The following is a 20109-nucleotide window of genomic DNA, read 5'->3' as shown; positions in this document are numbered from 1 at the left end:
AGCTTGGTATTGTTGATTCAATGGTTCCTCTCAAGGCGTATACTGCTGAATTGTCCTTGCGATTTGAGAACGATTTAACTCTACAACATACGGACTTTATATACATCATCATCAAAAATCGTCTCCATTAGGTGCGTGCGGCTTTCCACAAATTCAGAAACACCTTCTAAACTTCTCCTTCACGCTGTCTCATAACATCTTCACCATCCTCCGTGAAGGCGTCGAGTCCCCAATATCCCCATATGCGGAAGACCCATGCGGAATTCCGCACTTTTGTGGGGCGCCGCCGACTTATCATGGAAGCCGATCAGCCTCTCCCGCTTAGAAGCCTTCAAACCTCCTTGACTCTCTTCCGCATCTCATTTTATTCTCTTGTCTTTTTTTGGGGGGCAATCTATTCATGCTGATCACGTTAGATACGGAAAAAACAGCTTTGTCATGCTGTCAACTCGTAAAAAGTCATGTGCCGCCTGCGTGGCTGGCAAACGGCGGTGCGATCTCGACTTGCCTACTTGCGCTCGGTGTAAAAGAGCGAAGAAGGAGTGCGTTTACCCCTGGATGGCAATTGGGAGTACGGATCAGGCGCTTGATCTGATTTCATCCCCAACGAGTGCGCAAAATGGTATTGTCCAAGATGTGAATGGGGGCTGGACAGCGAGTGGCAGCAATAGCAGCAGCGATGATGGCAGCATGGATGCCGTATCAGGCTACCTATCACCGCATCCGTCTCTAACGGTGCCCGCTCCGCTGGTACCCGGCCTGCTGTCTCAGCTAGACGAGTACATTTCCCAAAGCCAGGACCAGGCCGTGCTGTCGTTGGGCCCGAGTCCCCGGCTGATCCATGCCCTGTCTTCGGGCCAACAGTCTCCCGCAGCGGCGGACTACTCCACCCCCGAGTTTATATACTTTGACATATCAGACACTCCTCCGACCATCGGTGCCGTGTTCCAGTCCAGAACGGAGTATGCGGCCGACCGTCTGGCCTCGCAGCCGCAGATGCTGGCCATGATGGGTTATAATTGTTTCATCCACCACACACAGGTGTCGTCGTCAGAAGTGCTGCAGGAGGCCCTCGCCGCAAGTGCCCTACATTGCATGAGGAACACGGCCAATGCGGCCCTCGTGCGAGGCGAGGTTGCCAAGCGAGTGGTTCGCCTCATTGGGTCCATCCGACACGCCATCACCTCCGCATCTGATGCTGCTGCTGCCAGCGGTGGTGTTGGCAGGGAACTCGACCTGCTCCCTGTGCTGCAAGCCCTGGTCGTCTATCAATGCATCCGCTACTTTGCAAGAGACGACATCGGCGAACGAATGCGCGCAGAACGGGACGAAGCCATTGTACAATCTCTTCTAGCAGCTTTATATCCGCGTCTCCGGTCCTTTTCCAAGAGCATCGACAGCTGGGACGCCTGGATCTACTACGAGAGCATGCGCCGCACCATCCTCACCGCCGAGATCCTCTCAGGGACCTATCTCTTCCTGAAGCAAGGCTGGGACCAAGTCGAGGGCCGCATGGTGCAGCTCCAGTTCACGGCGCAGGTGGCTCTCTGGACGGCCAAGTCGGCGGTGGAGTGGGAGGCGATGTGGACGCGAGGGCCCAAGCTTGAGGTGACGATGCGGTCGTGGAATGAAGATACCCGCGAGGCGCTGCCGGAGGACTTGGACGATTTGGGCCATGTGATTTGGGCGCTGCATCATGGGCTTGAGTTGATGAAGAATTGGCTGGGGAAGGCTGAGATGGGACGATGGGGGCTGCAGCCTGTGATGGGGAGTTGGAATTAAAGGTGGGAGTATCTGGATGTTTGAGGGGCGAATGGATAATGGGATACTTGGATCTGGGAGCGTTGAATTTTTTGATATTTGTATTGGCGTTGCCGGAGGGAGCATTGATAGCTGGAGTGATGCCAATATTTGAAGATTGATTTTGGTGATAACATGGGCTTACATCCTCGGCTGTTTTCTTTTTCTATATTTCGTACCTGAGAGACTACACCAAGAATAATACCAAATACCATCTACTCTCGAAACGTTTACTTGCAAGGGATGATATAATTTCCAAAACTGACATTTCATCTAGTTTTACCCTAAAACGCCACACGCATTTCCGGCAACAATGTACAGGCACCAAGAGGCACCTACGCAATTGCACGTGGGACTGACAGGTGCGGGGCAAGCGGCTGTGGCATGCATTTCAGAAACTCCATCCATCTCCAGCGGGCGGGCATCATATTGCGCAAATCACACCATTTTTCTGCTGCACCGGTGCCCCCAGGCCCAAATTTACTGTTTTTAGTGCCCTCGAGCCTGCTTTCGGAGCAATTTCTCCACGCCCCGGGCGATCAAACAAACAGGAGCGGGTAGCGGGCAGGCTGAGGTCGAACTCTGCGTGCGAGGCTGTAACTCTGCGGCTGTTGATTTGTCCATCCATCCATCCAGCCTTTTTTTTTTTCTTGTCCACCAGCCCCGGCGTTGATCCAGCTGTTGTGCCCCAGCTCTTGTTCTTTTTTTTATATTCCAAGTCGCCATCAATTCAAGTCACGAGTAAACAAACATGGCAGACGCGGCAAAACAGTCCTCGCGCCCGCAGCTCACCAGCAGCATGCGGAGCAGCTCGTACCTGAGCGACCACCAGCAGTACCGCCCGCCGCAGCACCGCATCCCCGAGGCGCATCACGGCATCGACACCGTCGTCGAGGACTCGTCGCCGTCCAAGTCGCCCAAGGCCGCGCTGCCCTTCAATGGCGTGCCGTCGCCCGAGCACCCGCCCATCATCGTCGACAGCGGCGTCACCCACAGCTACTCGCACCAGGACTGCGCGCCCCCCGCCGGCCAGAAGACGGACCGCCTGATCGCGACGCTCTTCTACAAGGGCTCAGACCGGAATGCGCCCGGCGCGAGGAGCACGTCGGGCGGCCTGAGCAGGTCGCGCTCGCCGGCCAAGAACGGGCTGGGCGACAGCACCGAGTCGCTGCCCCCGAACATGGCGCCGACGACCAGCATGGACGACTTCCCCCTGGAGCCTCCCACGCAGGAGTCGGAGCAGCTGGACCACCTCTACGGCTCCTACGTCTCGCCGCTGTGTGTCACGTCGTTCCTCCATCTCATGTCGACGTTTCCCCTGCCGGACGGCGCCGAGGAGCCGCACTCGTCGCATCGCTGCTTGGACAACCAGGAGGCCCCGCGCGTTGTCGAGCTGACCTTGACGCCCGCGCCGGCTCCCAGCTACCTCAGCCTGGACGACTTGCGCAAGCACGAGCTGATTTACCGATTCGAGCAGGAGTGGAACGTGGACGTGGCCCTGCAGAGAGACGTGTTGTGGAGGAAGCACCCCAGACTGGTCGTCTTTGACATGGACAGCACCCTCATCACGCAAGAGGTCATTGATCTCCTCGCCGAAACCGTCAAGGACCCGCCGGATCTTGCGGAGCGAGTCGCCAACATCACACACCGCGCCATGATGGGAGAGCTCAACTTTGAATCGTCATTCCGAGAGCGAGTCGCCCTTCTCAAGGGCCTGCCGGCAACGCTCTTTGAGGACCTCCGGCCGGTCCTCGACGTCACCAACGGAGTGCCAGAATTGATCAAGGCCCTGAAGCGCCTGGGCGTCAAGACGGCCGTCCTCTCCGGCGGTTTCCTGCCGCTGACGGGATGGCTGGCCAAGGAGCTGGGCATCGACCACGCGCACGCCAATGAAGTCGTCATTGAGAACGGCAAGCTCACCGGCGAGGTAAAGGGCGTCATTGTCGGAAAGGAGCGCAAGCGCGATCTCCTCGTCGAGATTGCCCAGAAGGAGGGCGTTGACCTGTCCCAAGTCATTGCCGTTGGTGACGGCGCCAACGATTTGCTGATGATGGACAAGGCTGGCCTGGGCGTGGCGTGGAACGCAAAGCCAACGGTGCAGATGGAGGCGGGCGCGCGGTTGAACGGGCAGAGCATGCTGGACCTGCTCTACCTGTTTGGATTTACGGGCGAGGAGATAGACATGCTTATTTCTTAGGATTAGCAAAAGGGTTACGGTGGAAGGGCGTTTGGTGAAAGGGAGGGAAACCCCGGGTATGATGAAGATGGCTTGAGAGAATAGGTTTTTCATGTGTAAGCTTTTTGCGATGTGAAAATTTCCCTTTCGTTTATGAGATGAGGTCACAATGACAATGGCGACGACCTACTTTGCTTTTCTTTTGCTTTGCCCAAGTGAGGTTGGTGTTTACCATTTGTAAAGAAAAGGAGACACACAAATCCTCAGACTGTCCTGGATATGATATCAATATATAAGAGAGTAATGCAGCGACTCACATTCAATAGATACGTAAAAAAATGTCTTCTTCTTCTCAAGCCCCTTTTCTCACGTCATTGTTTTGGTGCAAGACATGTATCATGTTTACGCCCCACCTCCACTCATATGTCTACACAGGCGAACCCGCCTCATTTAAATACAAAAAGGTATGCCTGCTCTGCCTCTGCCTCTCCCTTGACCTCCCCATCCGTGCAACCCATATTCCATCTCTTCAAGGGTAGCCCTCCTTGCCCCACTTGTTGTACTTGTCGTGGTACTCCTTGGGAGCGGTGACGTTGGGGATGATGACCACGTTGAGAGCGCTGGGGGCATCGCGGGGAGCAGCGTTGGGGTCGCCGCCGGGGTGGTAGGAGTACTTGCCTCCAGAGCTGCCCTCCCAGGCCATCTTGTCGACGTTGACGGGGGCCTCTGAGGTTGCTCCAGTGGGGGATCGGCCTGGGGAAGGAGTGTTAGCATTTGACCGTGGGATTCTCATGCTAGGGTTTAATGCTGCTAAAAGGAAAGGCGAAGTTATTGCACCATGGCACGCAGAGGACCATGTGCTTAACAATATACATACCAAAGTAGAAGCCAGCACCGCCCAGAGCGAGGGTCATGACACCACCGAGGATCTGTAAACCAAACAAACATGAACCATTAGCCATCAATTCCCTCCCCAAATCTGAACTGAAGCCTCGGCATCTCGCGGAGCCGAGCAGAAGAGCTTCGTTGTTTTTCAATTATGACGCACATAGATCTCGGGGTTTCGCTTGGACTCGGCCTGCAGCTCCTGCTTGGAGGAAGTCTGCAGACGACGGACAGTCGTGGAGAAGAAACGGCGGGTGATCATGGAAGCCATTGTGTCGGGTCGGATTGGCTGTTGAGGGGATGTTGCGGTTTTCTGGTACGAAGGTTGGATTTGCTGCCAAAAGCTTGCCGGAATAGTGGTGCTAAAAGCTGGGGGGTCGTATGATGAATTGCCCAAGCCCGAGATTCCGAGCCTGCCATTGGCCAATGCCAAAGGTGGGATGCTGCACGTGAAAAGTCACATGGCATTCGTCAGAAAAGCGAAATGGCTTAGGTAACCATGAGCTCACAGCACAGGCGTGGGAGATGAAAAAAATCCGGGTTAGGCATCGATCCGCCCAGGACACCAGCACGCGCTAAGACCTGTGACGGCAGCTGGGCAATTTCCACGAGCCAATGGCGGGCGCGGCGGATTGGGCGCATTGACAACAGCTCAAAGCAGGTATCCGGAGCTTGCCAGGAACCAGCCAGTGCCTGAATGCGAGCCTCTGAGCCCAAAGCTGGAGCCTGCCTGTCTCGTTTTTCTGTTACGAAGCATGCCTGTCGCAATCGTCTCCGTATTGTGCATCTGCATACAAAGGCTTTTGTAAGCACGTCCATGTCTTGCCTTGATCGGTAACACAGGCCGTTAATTGCGCCGTCATGCAATGCCCCCGGGCTGCAGCTCGATTCGCGCACCTTGGCTGCAATGTGCTCCGTGCAGCAGCATGGCTGGATGTACCGGCGTCGTTGCGCGCAGGTACCGGCTACGCACCTCCGGCGCCGCATCGCCCGCTAAAACGCTCGTAGCCAGTACCCCGTGCATGCTCTCCAACTACCGCGTCTACCGCGCCGGCCGCAACCACCATCAAATTGCGTAGAGACAATCGCACCAATGGCCCAGCCCCTTTTGCGGGAAAGGAGGGTCTGCGCCGACGGCATGCCTGCAGCCTCGTTAGCAGTTGGCAGGGCATTGTCGGAAAAGTGGACGAACGGCAGAGACGCTCGTCGCGAGAGAAACGCACGTCGATGCAATTTAATGCTCGCCGCCTCTCTTCTCTCTCTCTCTTCTCCTCCGCTTTTGCCGGAGCGGGCGTCCTTCCGGCCTTGCCTCACTCACAGCGCCGAAACTGCCTTATCGCCTGGACTCTTTGTTTTTTCCTTGCCAACTTGAAGCATCCCCGCTTCCGACACTCCCTCATCCAGTTTTGCGCAGTCTTTTTTTTCTTTTCTTTTTCTCTTTTTTTTTTTCCGATTCGTCTACGCTCTCTCTCCCTTGTTCTTCTTTTTATACAGCCCTTTCGCCACGCTCCTTTGACCGTTACGCCTGCTGTGGACTCTCGCGATCCGACCCACGACGACTCTGTTGCGCGACTCATCTTACAAAGCAGCTAACCTGAATAATCACGATTTGCACACGAACCAATTTTCCCAGCGACCAGAAGCCATTTCAGCCCTTTCCCCCCTATCTGCGCGTTCCCGGCAGCCGCCTGCTCTGTCTAACGTCGAGTCGATCTGTCACACGCTGTTTGCACGATCTCTACTTGCGCTCGAATTTTTTTTCTCTTTAGCGGAATCCTCGGTTCTGGTGCCTTCGAACAGCAGAAGCGAGAAAAAAAAGATAGCACCAAGTACATCACACAACGAAACGGGCTATGTTATAGGACCAGCTGCGATCAACACACATTCGGGACCATCACGATGGCGTCCCCGCATCCAGACGAGCCTGCTGCGCCGTCGGGCGACGAGCAGACGTTTTCAACTCCCGAAATTTCCAACAGGCCCGACGCGCAGCGCCCTGCCAGCGTTGTATCCTCTCACATGACGGACATTGCCAGCGAGGATGAAGCAGATGACGTTGCGTCGACATCGGCACCCAAGACGCATCGAACACGAGAATCGGGATCGGTAATCCGGCCAGAGTCATCCAGGACGGGGGTCTCGACCTCCAAAGTTTGGGGAGGCGGCAGGAAGAATTTGACCGGCGTGGGAAAGAGAGGAAGCGGCACAAGCACGACGAGCTCTGCGCTGGGACGATCGCCGAGTCTGACTTCGCGAAGTCATGTCCCGTCTCTGACGTCAAACGCCTTTTTCCACCCCATGAGCTCGCAGAAGCTGCAGGCCCAGAGAGCGGGAGCTGTGCGGCCCATTTCGACGAATCAGCCACCCGCTGCGCCCCAGCCACAGTATGGGGACCTTCCGGACAACGCAACCGATGTTGATGGAAGTGTTATCCACGACTTTGCACCCTTGGCCAGCCCTACATCGCCCGTCCAGTATGTCATGTATACCGAAGACCACAGGCATCTACCCTCTCGCGGAACCGACAACACCGAACACACTTTTGACCAAGGCACCGATGCGACCAGTCCCACTGGACATTATGCGGCCGGGAGCATGTCGGAAAGCGTCCGACCGCTGCGCAAGGCCTCGATTCCAGAGAAATCCCCTGCACATCTCGACCTCAGCAGAGATGGGAATATGAGGGGCTTCCCCAGCCCGATGCTGAAGACGCCAAGGTCTTTTGGATCGACATTCCTGCCTGGCATGGGTGACCGAGACCGCGATCAGAGCCAAAGCGGCCAGAACCGAAACACGGCCGGCGTAGAAAAGCTCGGCTCTACTGCGTCATCACCGCGATTAAACCCCGTTGATTCCCAACATCGGCCCAAGACTGAGAGTACTGCAGCATCTCACAAAATGCGCAAGCACCGCAACTATGAGTACTTTGAGGGCAACACCATGTTCTGGTTTGGAGGCCGATGGCAAAACACCAGGCAGCGTCCCATCAACATTGCCACTGGGGTTTTCATCGTCCTCCCCTGTGTTCTATTCTTCGTCTTTGAAGCGCCGTGGCTGTGGCACCATGTTTCTCCAGCCATCCCCATCATCTTTGCGTACCTTGCGTACATTTGCTTCTCATCTTTCCTCCATGCCTCCATATCAGATCCCGGGGTAAGTACTTCAGATGAAACGAGACATATCCACATGTCTCTAAATCCACATTCCTAAGAGTAGCTGGCCATCAGTGCTAACAGACACTAGATTCTCCCGCGAAATCTTCACCAATTTCCGCCGCTCGGCTCACTTGAAGATCCCCTCCGTGTCGATCCCCCCGACAAATGACTGGACCCTGATAAAATCAGCGGAGCCAACAGCCGCCGCCATGGAGTTTCCCGTCAAGCACTGCCGGACCTGCAACATCTGGCGGCCGCCTCGTGCTCACCATTGCCGTTTGTGCGACAACTGCGTAGAGACGCACGACCACCACTGTGTGTGGCTCAACAACTGCGTTGGCAAGCGCAACTACCGATACTTCTTCACCTTTGTCTCATCCGCCACCTTCTTGTCTCTCTATTTGATTGGAGCCAGTCTTGCCCAGCTTATTGTTTACATGAACAATGAAAACATTTCATTTTCCAAATCCATCAACCACTTCCGCGTTTCTCTCGCTTTGATCATTCTAGGAGTCTTTGCGTTTCTATACCCCGCTGCCCTCATGGGATACCACATATTCTTGATGGCTCGCGGCGAAACGACGAGAGAATTCATGAACTCCCACAAATTCACAAAGGCTGAGCGGTATCGACCGTTTGACCAAGTCAGCTTCTGGAAGAACATCTTGGCTGTCTTGTGCAGGCCTCGCACGCCCTCTTACTATCAATTCAAGAAGGCATATGGCAACGGTGATCAGCGACTGGGCCTTCACCGAGACCAAAGACCGCGGCTCGATTCTCGAGGCCTTGAGATGGATGCAGTCAAGCCCACATCTGCAGGCTTCCAAGGCCCAGTTGCCCTACGAGGCGAGAGCCAGGGCGAACCTTGATGTTAATGACCTCTGCATATCGCGTTTCTTTTTCCAACTGCTATTTTTACCACCCATTTATCTGTTATTTTCTTTACGCAACCATGATTGCGATGCCCCATTTTCTATTCACTCATCTTTACAAAAATAATTCACGAAGGAAACACATATTGTTAGAGTGGACATACATGGAGCTGCAGTGTACGATTCTTGCAACGTGTTGGAATATAGCTAATGTATGTGTTTCTAATTATACCCTATGTTGGCGGTATATCTATACCTTTTGTGTATTTTCACCCCTCTTTTTTTTTTTTTTTATCTTTTCATCTTGTTGATGTCTTTTTCCTTCTTTTATCCTTTTTGGTTGGAGAGGCGTGGTGGCGTCAATGAGATGGACAAACATATGAAGCGTAGACTCGGTTCACGAATTACAAGTTAAAGCATGCTGGTCTTGATTGACAATGAGTTCGGTTTAAACACGAATACAAAATTCTATTCTTTTTTGCCTCTACCCTCACCTTTCTCTTTTTCTCGTGAATACTACCTATCGACTTTATACCCATTTATGTTTTACACAGTGTGAACAACTATATACGAAATATCGAATCAGCTGCAATTACCAAGCTGGCAAATACAAAAATGAGCTCCTTTTCATAACCGCGAGGCCTGTCACAGACTTATTTGTCAACTTTTCTGCCCGTCCAAAGATGACGCCCCCAATGACCCACGTGGAGTTGTAAGTGGTGATAACGTCAGCGAGCACATGCAAAGCTAAGGAGATAAGGGGCTGATAAGAGAATTTTTCAAAAAAAGAGAAAAAAATTTCGGGCTTGGGAAGCTAATTGATAAGGCAAAATGCTAAGGCTCTGGGGGGGGCTCCAGCCAGTGCAGTGACCGCTAATGGTCACTAGAGGGGGGCGCCGGTTCAGCTGTCCCCGTATAATTCTTTCTTCCCTTTTTTCCCTTTGGACGACATCCGCCTCTTCTTCTTCTTCCTCCCCAGACGTTGCTTTTGCACAGCCTCTTCTTGCGTCCTGCGGCTGAGACTCTTTGCTCTGGGGAATTATTTCTCGTTTTTTTGTTTTTATTTTCCCCTTTTGTTCTCTTCATCTACAGAGTCAAATTCAGCAGGACGCTTAGAATCACCGCTATGCCTCACCCAGTCTCGCCGCCGTCGGGCCTCCCGACTGTGGTTTCGAAAGAGGCTCCTCCCCCGCCATCACAGGAAGATGTCGCCGCCTTTCTCAACACAATCTTCACTGCTCAGACATCCTCTGCGTCCATAGATGCCTGCTACGGCCTCTGCGAAGTCCTCCTCAACTCGGTCGGGTCTACCGGCCTGATCACATACGGCGTCCTGGCAGAGGTCAAGAAGGCGGCTGCTGATAAGAAGAGCGGGCTCCGGAGAGAGAGCAGCCAGAACCTGCTGGGCGCCATTTTTGAGCGCTTCCCCCCGAGGGAGTCCCTGAGCGAGGTTGTGCTGCTGGTCCAGGATGCCAGCACCGTGGCCTGTGCCCTGGATGCCCTGTCGGATAAGGGCTCTGTTGTCCGTGAGGCTGCCCAATATGGCCTTGATGCGCTCTTCGCCAACCTCAGCGCCGAGGCCCTGGTTGTTGGACTGCTGCCCGTGCTGACGCAGTATCTGGAGAAGAAGACGGGCAAATGGCAGGGCACCGTGGGAGCCTACCAGTTGCTGCAGAAGATGGCCGATAAGTCCCAGATGGCCGTCGGCATCACCAAGGAGGAGGCTGCTGAGAAGGATGTGCTCCGCGAGGCCATGGGTGCCAAGCTCGCCGCCTTGATTCCCATCGTCGAGGGCGGCATGCACGACTTGAAGACCGAGGTAGAGAAGCAGGCTGTGAAGACGATGAACTCGCTCACGACGCTCTTGTCCAACGACGATGTTGCTCCTCGGATTCCCCTGCTCGTCGATACTATGCAGCACCCTTCTCCTCAGACGCTCCAGAAGGCTATCCACGCCTTGTCAATGACTACATTTGTGGCCATTGTCACATCCCCCGTGTTGGCTCTGTTGACCCCTTTCCTCGAGCGATCCCTCAACACTCCCACCACGCCACAGGAGGTTCTCCGCCAGACGGTCGTCATTGTCGAGAACTTGACCAAGCTTGTCCACGATCCTATCGAGGCTCGATCTTTCCTTCCCAAGCTGACGCCTGGTGTCAAGGCTGTCTGCGACCGTGCATCTCTCCCAGAGGTTCGCGAGATTGCGGAGAGAGCCCTTGCCACTATGGAAAAGGCCATGGGTAACGACAAGGACATTATTGCGAAAACCACTGCCGACGACGTTGCCAAGATTCTCGATGAGGAGGTCAAGAAGCACAATGGGATTCTGTTGCAGTTTGAGATTTATCAGATTGCCAAGAACTACATCGGCGAGATGGTGGCCACTGATGTCAACTACCGCTTCGTTCAGCGCATCTCTGCCAAGATTGCCCCTTACCTGAAGAATCTGCTGCCACTTGCCGACGCCTATCAGCAAGTAGCCGATGTTATCCAGCAACACTACGTGGAGGAAGATGAACGCCGCTACGGTGTTCCTGAGAAGGAGGATGATGGCGAGGTCGAGATTGTCAATGCCGACTTCTCTTTGGCTTACGGTGGTATGCTGCTGCTTTCTCACACCAATCTGCGACTTCTCAAGGGTCACAGATATGGTCTTTGCGGCCGCAACGGTGCTGGAAAGTCTACTCTCATGAAGGCCATCGCCGGTGGTAAGCTGGAGGGTTTCCCTCCTCAGGATGTCCTCCGCACATACTACGTCGAGCACAACCAGGGCGAGGATGCCGACATTAGCATTCTTGAGTTTGTTGCCAAGGACCCTGAAATTGGTCCCCAGGGAAATGACCACATCTCCAAGGTTTTGCTGGAATTCGGCTTTACTGATGGCCCCGAGGGTCGTCAGTCTCAAGCCGTCGGCTCGCTCTCTGGTGGTTGGAAGATGAAGCTCGCTTTGGCCCGAGCTATGCTCAAGGGTGCCGATGTCCTCTTGTTGGACGAACCTACTAACCATCTTGATGTTGCAAACATTGCCTGGCTTGAGAACTATCTCAAGACACACCCCGACATTACCAGTTTGATCGTGTCCCACGACTCCGGCTTCCTGGACAACGTCACCACTGACATCTACCATTATGAGCCCAACAAGAAGCTCGCTTGCTACAAGGGCAACCTTGCTGCCTTTGTTGAACTTCGCCCCGAGGCCAAGAGCTACTACACCCTCTCGGCATCCAATGTCCAGTTCAAGTTCCCTCCTCCCGGTATTTTGACTGGTATTAAGTCTCAGACCCGTGCCATCATCCGTATGAGCAACGTCTCTTTCACCTATCCCAAGGCTCCCAAGCCTTCACTCTCAGATGTCTCTTGCTCTCTGTCTTTGTCCTCACGAGTAGCCATTATTGGACCCAATGGTGCCGGCAAGTCTACTTTGATCAAGCTGCTTACCGGTGAGACCATTCCCACCGTCGGTAAGGTCGAGAAGCACCCCAACCTTCGAATTGGTTACATCAAGCAGCACGCCCTGGAGCACGTTGAGATGCACCTTGAGAAGACTCCCAACCAGTATCTGCAGTGGCGATACCAGCACGGTGACGATCGTGAAGTTCACATGAAGCAGACTCGTGCTTTGTCGGATCAGGATCGTGAGCAGATGGATAAGTTTATCGACCTCAAGGACGGCAAGCCTGCCAAGCAAATTGAATCACTTGTTGGTCGTCAAAAGTACAAGAAGACGTTCCAATATGAAGTGTAAGTGCAGATTGAAAGAAACATGTTCTCCTCGGTCTGAATCAATTTATGCTGACTTTTCAAATAGTAAATGGCGTGCAACCCTGCCCAAGTACAACACTATGATCTCCCGTGAGACTCTTCTCGAGCTTGGTTTCGATAAGCTGGTCCAAGAGTTTGATGATCACGAGGCGTCTCGTGAGGGTCTTGGATATCGTGAGCTCCAGCCATCCGTCATCTCCAAGCACTTTGAGGATCTTGGCCTGGACCCTGAAATCGCCAACCACAATGAAATTGGTTCGCTGTCTGGTGGTCAGAAGGTCAAGGTTGTCATTGCCGGTGCCATGTGGAACAACCCTCACTTGCTGGTTCTGGACGAGCCTACCAACTTCTTGGACCGAGACTCTCTTGGAGGTCTGGCTGTGGCTATTCGAGAGTTCAAGGGAGGCGTCATCCTGATTTCCCACAACGAAGAATTCGTTGGAGCTCTTTGCTCTGAGCAGTGGCACGTCGACAATGGACGAGTCGCCCAGCGCGGAACTGCCGCCGTCGATCTTGGCCGTTTCGAAGACAGTCGTCCTGGAAGTGGTGTCACCAGCACCGCAGTCAGCACTGCAGCCAACTCCGTCGTGAGCAGCGCTGTCAACTCTGGCGTCGAGGACAACGGCGAACTCAAGTTCAAGGCTAGAAAGAAGAAGAAGATGACCAAGAAGGAGGTCAAGGAGCGAGAGGTCCGTCGCCGTCTGAGACACATTGAGTGGCTCAACAGCCCCAAGGGAACTCCCCACCCCCCCTGACACAGATGATGATGAGTAAAAAAAAAAGCTGGCTTTTATCGGGTCATTTTTTTTTTTTATATGGGAAGAAAAGTTTTTGTTCTTTGCTTTTTGATATTCTAGAGGCACCTGCCATATGTGCACCTTGTGCCTTGCACCCTTTTACAAGTTGGGATATGCGATATACATGTTTCGTGTTAGCGGTTCTGGTAGAGAAGCTTGCGTGCGTGCGCGCGCCCTGTGAGGAGGAATTGGATAGATAGAATGAGATGGATAAATTGTGATATGGGTGGAAATCATTCACGACTTTTTCTTTTGGAAGTCCATTGGTGGAACGAAACGAACCGGCATAGAGGCGTTTTTTTTTCCGGCATACAGATAGATTCTTTTTCTTTTTGGGAATACATATATGACTTTTCGTATAGACTTTTTTTTGTTTGAGATGTCTTTGAATGGATAAACTATACGAGTCTACTACCTATCTTGTTGATGTGGTGCCGTGCAAAAAAGCTCTTGGTACAGTGATGACAAAGTCCGAATTACGGATAACAAATCTTGAAAGACGTTATGTGATATATATATATCCATCATACTATATTATACTAGCATTTCAAATACATAGTCCACCGTTAATTTTATCTGTCCTCTCGAATCACACCCTTCGTACCCGCCATGTCCCCCAAGAACTTTTACCAATACTTAATACCCAGAATATATCCTTCCCAAAACATATCCACCGCTTTAAAAAGTCCTCCAGCCTCTCCTAGTAATACCAATAATTATACGTGCCTAGAAGAAACAAAGTCTAACAAGAAATGAATTATGACATAGTATGAAAGCGTGTGCCAAACCAACGTCATCTGTATAGAATGCAGAATAGAAAGAAGGAAAAAAAATCAATGCAAAAACATCAATTTTACCATGAAAAGGTCATGAGGGCAGGGTTCAATGCCAGAGGCAGCAAGAAGTGAGAAGCCGCAACAGTAGCCATGGGCAGAATGGCGACGAAATCCTTGATCCGCCAGTCGTAGGGGACAAACGGCGCCTGAGCAAGGAGAATCATGCCGACAATGAATATCAGCGAGAAGAGCATGGAGAATTTGAACTAAATAACAATGTTAGTAAAATGGCTGCGTTAAAGATGAAAGATGAATAAAAAAAACTAACCTTCTTCAAAACTTTGGGGACTTCAATGAAAAAGTTGGAAAATTCAGCTTCTTTGCTGGTGGCTCCCCAGGTCATGTTAATCTCAAACATGTGAGCCAGCAGAGCTTGACTGACATGCAGTGACAAACCACCAAGGAAAATGGCCAACATGAGAGTCCACATGAAGTTCTCAAACAAAGCGTAAAGCAAGCTGCGCTCACCAACTCGGTAGCGCATGACAGCCAAAGCGACATTACCGAGGCCGTTGAATACGATAATGATGGAGAACCAGACCTGCCATGAGTCGACATAGTACTTGTCCAAGTAACCATTGAACCAGCCCATCACAAAGTAGTTGACTGCAGTCAAGATCCACGCGGCTCCAATAGCGTAGTAAGTACCAATGTAGGAAATGACAGTGACCTTGGACGTGAATCGGATGTTGGAAAACAGGAAGCGGCGGAACAAAGGAGTAAAGGGACCGCGCCAAAGCCAGGTTCGGATAGGGTGGAACAGAAGCTCGTTGCAGCCGTAGGCGTACTTTTCCCATCGAGCAAGCTCATCGTAGACAGTCAAAGACACACCCTCCTTGAAGCCTTCACCAGCCCAAGCAGCCAGACGAATGATGTACCCATTGACCTGTAGACGCAGTGACATGTCGAAATCTTCCGAAACGTGGCTCTCCGACCAGAACTTGTCATATCCATCTTCATCCTGGTAGGCGACTTGCTGAATTGCAGTCCAACGAAGAATAGCATTGTGACCGACGAATGGTGCAACATCACCATTCGATACCGTGTATCGGATGGCGGAGTAGATAAGATTGGTGAAAAAGGTAATGCCGTTCTCGAAGTAGGTATGGACAACTTGCATGACACCGGAAGAAAACTGCATGATACCGACATCAGGAGATTGCTCCATCTCAGAAACAGCATCGAGCAAGCAGTCGGCAGGAACACGGGTATCAGAGTCGATGAGCAAGATGTAATCTCCCATACGGATGTTGCCATCGGCCCAAGCGCGTCCGTCAGCCTCTAGAACTTCCTTGAGAGCTTCCTCATACGCCATGGCCTCGTCATTCTGGGACCATTCGGGAGGGCGTTCAATTGCCTGAAGTTTCTCTTCAACCTTGCAGGAAATCATGAGAGCAAAGTTCATGTTGGATGCCTTCTTGAACTTGCCCTTTCGTGTAAAGCCGTTTTCTCCGTGCTTTGGACGAGCGACCCAGCCAATGCTGTTATCAGCGTAGAACTCAATACGAGCCAAGCGATCTTCTTCAGAAATCAGCTGCAGACCGTCGTCGTTGATGAACATGTTTGCAGAGCCACCCTGAAGTTCGTATGTAGACATGGCCTGCTTGATAGATTTGACCGTTGGCATGATGACACCTTGCAGACCTTCCTTGTAGACGGGGCACTGGATGGTGACGTGAGGTAAAATGGCACTCTGTAAGCGCGGCGGAGGACGAGCAGAGTAGAACTTGGAGTTGATGGTGAGCTGGCGAATGGGGCCGAAGATTTGAGCCAGACAACCAATGATAACCTGGCCAAAAAACAGAGTGAAAAATATTTGAACAGGGGCCAGCACAACGAGCGCCAGGCGTATGTATGTGCTGTCGACAGAGACCTCAATGGCCAACTGCCTCCAGGCGGCACCGAGAGAGACGGTAACCAGAGCCAGGGTGAGAGACACGAGAACCGTGTTCTGAAGATGAATGGGTCGCTTTTCAGGAATGATCTCGCCGCTCTCTTCGTCAATCTCAACTTCAGCAACGGGCGGGCCTCGCTTCTCTTCGCTGTCTTCCTCATCCAGGTTGCCCCTCTTCCAGACCAGCTCCATGAGTTCGGATTCAATTGCCTTGGCACGGGCAACCAAATGAAGAGCGTCATCGTCCCAAACAACCAAGAGGCCTTCAGAAGCGACAAAGGCGGCAAATTGATACTTGCGAGCACGCGGCAGGTCGTCAATCGTTGGCAGGATCTGCACTCGCAGGCCGTTCATGAGTGGCACATCAACAGCATCCGGAGACCACTGCAGGAACGTCTTGATGACACGAGAGTTGACAGTCATGGCACACTGGACATTGAGAGCGGCGCATGCTAAAGCAAAAGGAGAATTGGCAAGCGCCGCGGGACAAGCCATGTAGTGGCCTCGAGCCTTGCGAAGCAAGACTCCCTCAATCTCTCCCGATCCATCACTGACCCAGAGCTGAGAACACTGTTGTTGGTACAGGTAGTTGACCATGACCTCATGTTTGATATCATCAAGAAACAGAGAGCTCTGAACTGACGCCGGAGTAGATGCGCCAGAGGTGGACTGACGACGAGAATGAAACCTAGGAGTAGGTGCTTGGAGGTCCATGTCATTGACGGACGCGGACGATGGAGTTTTTTCCGATAGCACTGACTGCCGACCTTCATGTTGCAACCGAGGAGGAGGAACCAGTTGGGTTGGTGGCGGCGGTGCAGGAGTTTCCTGCTCGGCCTTTTTGGTGCTCGCTTTGAAGTAGCTTGCGATACCCATCTTGACTGATATGGTCTAGGAATACTGTAAACAGAAACTTTCCCAGTTTGCCTTCCCTAGGCAATGGGCTTATATAAGTCCCAAGCCTTTTCCACAGAGTTTGAGAAACCACTATGAGAATTCTTTCACAACTATCTCTAGTCCGAATGTGAATCCCCGATGTGGAACGAGTGATGTATGGTGAGTGTTGGCAGCAGGACAAGAGTATCCTATGCAGTGAGATGTGCCGTATGTAAGTGACTGTAATCCACTAAACAGGGCAGCACGGGCTTCGATGATATAAAGAAACAAGATGTGCTATTGCAAAGTGGGGAGCACAATCCCAGGCAACAAGGCCAGGCACTTGAACGAAACGAGTGGTGCTGGGAAGAGAAGTTGTAAGTGAATGTGGTGTGGACGAAAAACGAAAGAGATGCCCAAACACCTTGTCCAGCTATGCAATATTGGCCGAGAATGCAAAGCCTGCAGGTCTGATGAGCGAGGGGAAGGAGGCAGAAGATAAAGAGATGCAACGACGTATAAAAGAAGTACGATTACAGAGAGAGAGGGAGTAGGGAGGGTGGGGGGTGAAGCAGGGCAATTGTTGAGGATGTACTTACGGATGCTGGACCAGGGACGAGAGCAGGCCAGGGCCTGTGTGGCAGCCCAAGGAGGCTGGTGGACTGGATTCTCAAAGCATCCCGATCGTTGGTTACCGCTCGATCTCTCGGTCTGGTGTGTGAAGTATCATCCTGTACAGTATGTAGGTACCTCGGACTTTGTGGATAAAGGCAGCACCTTTTTGGGCTGGAGCTGAGAGCAGAAATGGAGAGACAGCAGAGTTTGATCAAAGCGTAGCCAGGGGAGGGGCGTGTGGATTGCGATGCAAGGTTGTGGGCGCAACGAGCTGCAGCTCTTATGCGCCAAGATGCATATATTGCTATTGTGGGAGGGGATATGTCGAGGAACAAGAGCGAGCTGATGGCCAGTGGCCTCCGCTTGAACGCCACGCCAAGGATCAAGACTTTCAAGTGGTCAGTAGGATACGAAGGCAAAAGAGGACGGGCCATCCTCTCGGCAAAGCGGCCAGCCAGGAGAAGATCTGGCTCGAGTTCGTGCCCAACCTCCAGCCACGAATCAAATCAGATAGACGTCTAGATAGAGCTCTCACTTGAGAAATGCCGGGTTTTTGGATGATCCCAGGCCACAGCCCCCCCTTGTAGTTGACAGCGTATAGTGGAGGCCAACTGGCCGAGAAGCTCCTCCAGGAGGAACAAGGCCTTGTTCTGAGAGACAATGGCTTGATGAACGGACCCCGGACCGCTGCCCACGTTTTTCTCGGATCAAAAGCACTGCTCCGTAACACACACTTGGACCCCTGCCCAGCAATGTGGACGATATCCGTAATGACTGACATCGAGTAACGCAGCTTTCTCCCTGGCCTCGCCATAAAGTTTAGCTCCAGCTCCCAGCATGTTACCGCACCAAGCAGTGGCAGCTCGTTTATGCTTTGTGTGCCTGAAAATAGCACCATGCCAACGCCCGTTCGGGGGCAGAAACCGACGCTGACAACCTGCGAATAGGCTTTTTTCGCTGTTTCTCAATCCGTCTTTTCGTGTTTGCCTCTGCGGAAGGCGTCCGCCCACGGCCTGGCCCACCCCCAAGCAGCCGCCGCCATGGTGACAATCGCGGTGGATTCGCACATGTAGTCAAAATCGCAAAGCCAGTCTGTACCAGTAATCCGGACCTTTTCTCCCCCCGCCCAGCGCTACCGGGACCTTGGCTAGCTGGAGTCTGAAGCGGGCTTACAGCGCTTCCAACGGGCGGTTGAGGCGCCAGAAACTCGACGGCTGTCTCGATATCAGTGGCGATTACACGCAGCTCTAGGACAGGGCCCCCGGCCAGGCATTGTCGTAACTTTCTCGGTATTCTCTGGCCCTCGCTTTTGGCTTTCGTCCGGCCTGCCGTTGCGGTGCTGGGCGGATCGCCCGTCAACTTGGCCTGCCTGGGTGCAACTCCCACGCATGCAAGGCGGTGGGCCAGCGAGGAGAGGGCGTGGCCTTAGCAGGTTGAAAAAACCGGCAGAAAAAATAAAGAGGCTTTTGGCGGAACACCAGCGAACAAATAGTGGGCCACGCGGCCTGTTAAAGCGGCGACTGGGGCGGTATCTGGCGGTGCTACAGTAGCGCCAACTGGCTTCTGCACTCACCACAACCATTTCATGCCATGCCATTATACGATGCCTCCAAGACAAGACAAGAGCTAGAAGCCAGCGGTTGACACAATCCGCGGTCCCGGATCGGAGCATTAGCAACAATGTCTCCCGGCAGTCGTACTTCCGTCTTATCGGCCTCGCCAGGGCAGATCGCGCGAGATACATGTACAGCGTATCGCAGAAGCAGGCTAAAGAAGCTGTGAGACACCAGCGAGATTACTCGAACTCTATCTACCTACTGCCTATGCATGATAAACCACGCAACGGGTCCCGTCAGCCAGGCAGCAGATTGCACAGAGATAACGGCACTCAATGCTTGAGCAGCCACCCAGAAGACAAGTTGCTGGCGGCCGATTGGATCCTTGGCGTGGCAGCCGCACCTCGAATACGCTGCACGCTAGATTCAGGACAGCCGCACCACGCACGGGAAGCGCCACCGCAACAGCGCATCAGCAAAAAGCAAAAACGAGATAATCGGAGACTCCAGCTCTTCCCAACCTCCGTACCCCTTGTCCGTGGCCGAGAACGTCCTCCCTCGCAGCGCTACTCGCTGCTTGCTTACGAAGCTTCGCAAACGCTTCCTAGGCAAGGTAGGAGAAGCCGCCCTGCAGGAGGAGCAGTTGGGAGAAACGGGGGCTGCTTTGACTCGACGAATCCAAGTGCTCGCAGTTGTTCTCCGTCAGCTTGTGTTCCGTGTGTTCACTTAGACGAAGCCCTATCGTGAACGTCATGGGCACGGATATCCATCGTCGTTGGTGTGGACGGCTTGTCTGCAAATCAGGTGCCGCCAACGGACCTGAGCGTCTCTGTAGCTGCGGAGAATGGCACGCAATTGGTGCCTGGTGCGAATCCCTTACATGCA

The 20109-nt window shown here is 53.0% G+C and overlaps 7 protein-coding genes across 7 annotated transcripts; 5 read left to right on the top strand and 2 right to left on the bottom strand.

The window, feature by feature from the left end:
• Positions 1-558: 558 nt before the first annotated feature.
• Positions 559-1782, top strand: TrAtP1_012838 (uncharacterized protein; the record flags this gene model as incomplete). Its single annotated transcript, XM_066115697.1, has 1 exon — positions 559-1782. The coding sequence occupies one exon, from the start codon at positions 559-561 to the stop codon at positions 1780-1782; it is 1224 nt and encodes a 407-aa protein (XP_065971796.1).
• A 769-nt stretch (positions 1783-2551) lies between these two features.
• On the top strand, positions 2552-3997 carry TrAtP1_012837 (uncharacterized protein; the record flags this gene model as incomplete). The annotated part of the gene is made up of 1 exon (XM_014088546.2): positions 2552-3997. The coding sequence occupies one exon, from the start codon at positions 2552-2554 to the stop codon at positions 3995-3997; it is 1446 nt and encodes a 481-aa protein (XP_013944021.1).
• Positions 3998-4505: 508 nt separating this feature from the next.
• On the bottom strand, positions 4506-5132 carry TrAtP1_012836 (uncharacterized protein; the record flags this gene model as incomplete). Its single annotated transcript, XM_014088545.2, has 3 exons — positions 4506-4729; positions 4854-4905; positions 5025-5132. 3 exons carry the CDS (start codon positions 5130-5132, stop codon positions 4506-4508), a joined length of 384 nt encoding a protein of 127 aa, XP_013944020.1.
• A 1628-nt stretch (positions 5133-6760) lies between these two features.
• On the top strand, positions 6761-8185 carry TrAtP1_012835 (uncharacterized protein; the record flags this gene model as incomplete). The annotated part of the gene is made up of 2 exons (XM_014088544.2): positions 6761-8014; positions 8105-8185. The coding sequence occupies 2 exons, from the start codon at positions 6761-6763 to the stop codon at positions 8183-8185; spliced, it is 1335 nt and encodes a 444-aa protein (XP_013944019.2).
• A 40-nt stretch (positions 8186-8225) lies between these two features.
• TrAtP1_012834 (uncharacterized protein) lies at positions 8226-8885 on the top strand (the record flags this gene model as incomplete). Its single annotated transcript, XM_066115696.1, has 1 exon — positions 8226-8885. One exon carries the CDS (start codon positions 8226-8228, stop codon positions 8883-8885), a length of 660 nt encoding a protein of 219 aa, XP_065971795.1.
• Positions 8886-10014: 1129 nt separating this feature from the next.
• Positions 10015-13405, top strand: TrAtP1_012833 (uncharacterized protein; the record flags this gene model as incomplete). The annotated part of the gene is made up of 2 exons (XM_014088543.2): positions 10015-12629; positions 12697-13405. The coding sequence occupies 2 exons, from the start codon at positions 10015-10017 to the stop codon at positions 13403-13405; spliced, it is 3324 nt and encodes a 1107-aa protein (XP_013944018.2).
• Positions 13406-13941: 536 nt separating this feature from the next.
• Positions 13942-19071, bottom strand: TrAtP1_012832 (uncharacterized protein). Its single transcript, XM_014088542.2, has 2 exons — positions 14552-19071; positions 13942-14489 (listed from the first exon to the last, which is right to left on the bottom strand). The coding sequence occupies exons 1-2, from the start codon at positions 17051-17053 to the stop codon at positions 14301-14303; spliced, it is 2691 nt and encodes an 896-aa protein (XP_013944017.1). The 5' UTR covers positions 17054-19071; the 3' UTR covers positions 13942-14300.
• Positions 19072-20109: the final 1038 nt, after the last annotated feature.

This window comes from Trichoderma atroviride, chromosome 7 (genome assembly GCF_020647795.1).
Source record: "Trichoderma atroviride chromosome 7, complete sequence".
Taxonomy (NCBI): domain Eukaryota; kingdom Fungi; phylum Ascomycota; class Sordariomycetes; order Hypocreales; family Hypocreaceae; genus Trichoderma; species Trichoderma atroviride.
The sequence above is the reverse complement of the archived record's forward strand: the minus strand, read 5'-3'. Positions and strand labels throughout refer to the sequence as shown.

What these genes read in the sequence shown, in the direction of transcription:
- TrAtP1_012832 (XM_014088542.2), bottom strand. Translation starts at nt 17,053, where the DNA reads ATGGGTATCGCAAGCTACTTCAAAGCGAGCACCAAAAAGGCCGAGCAG. An exon ending in TCCCCAAAGTTTTGAAGAAG is followed by an intron (nt 14,490 to 14,551) that starts GTTAGTTTTTTT and finishes ATTGTTATTTAG; the next exon opens with TTCAAATTCTCCATGCTCTT.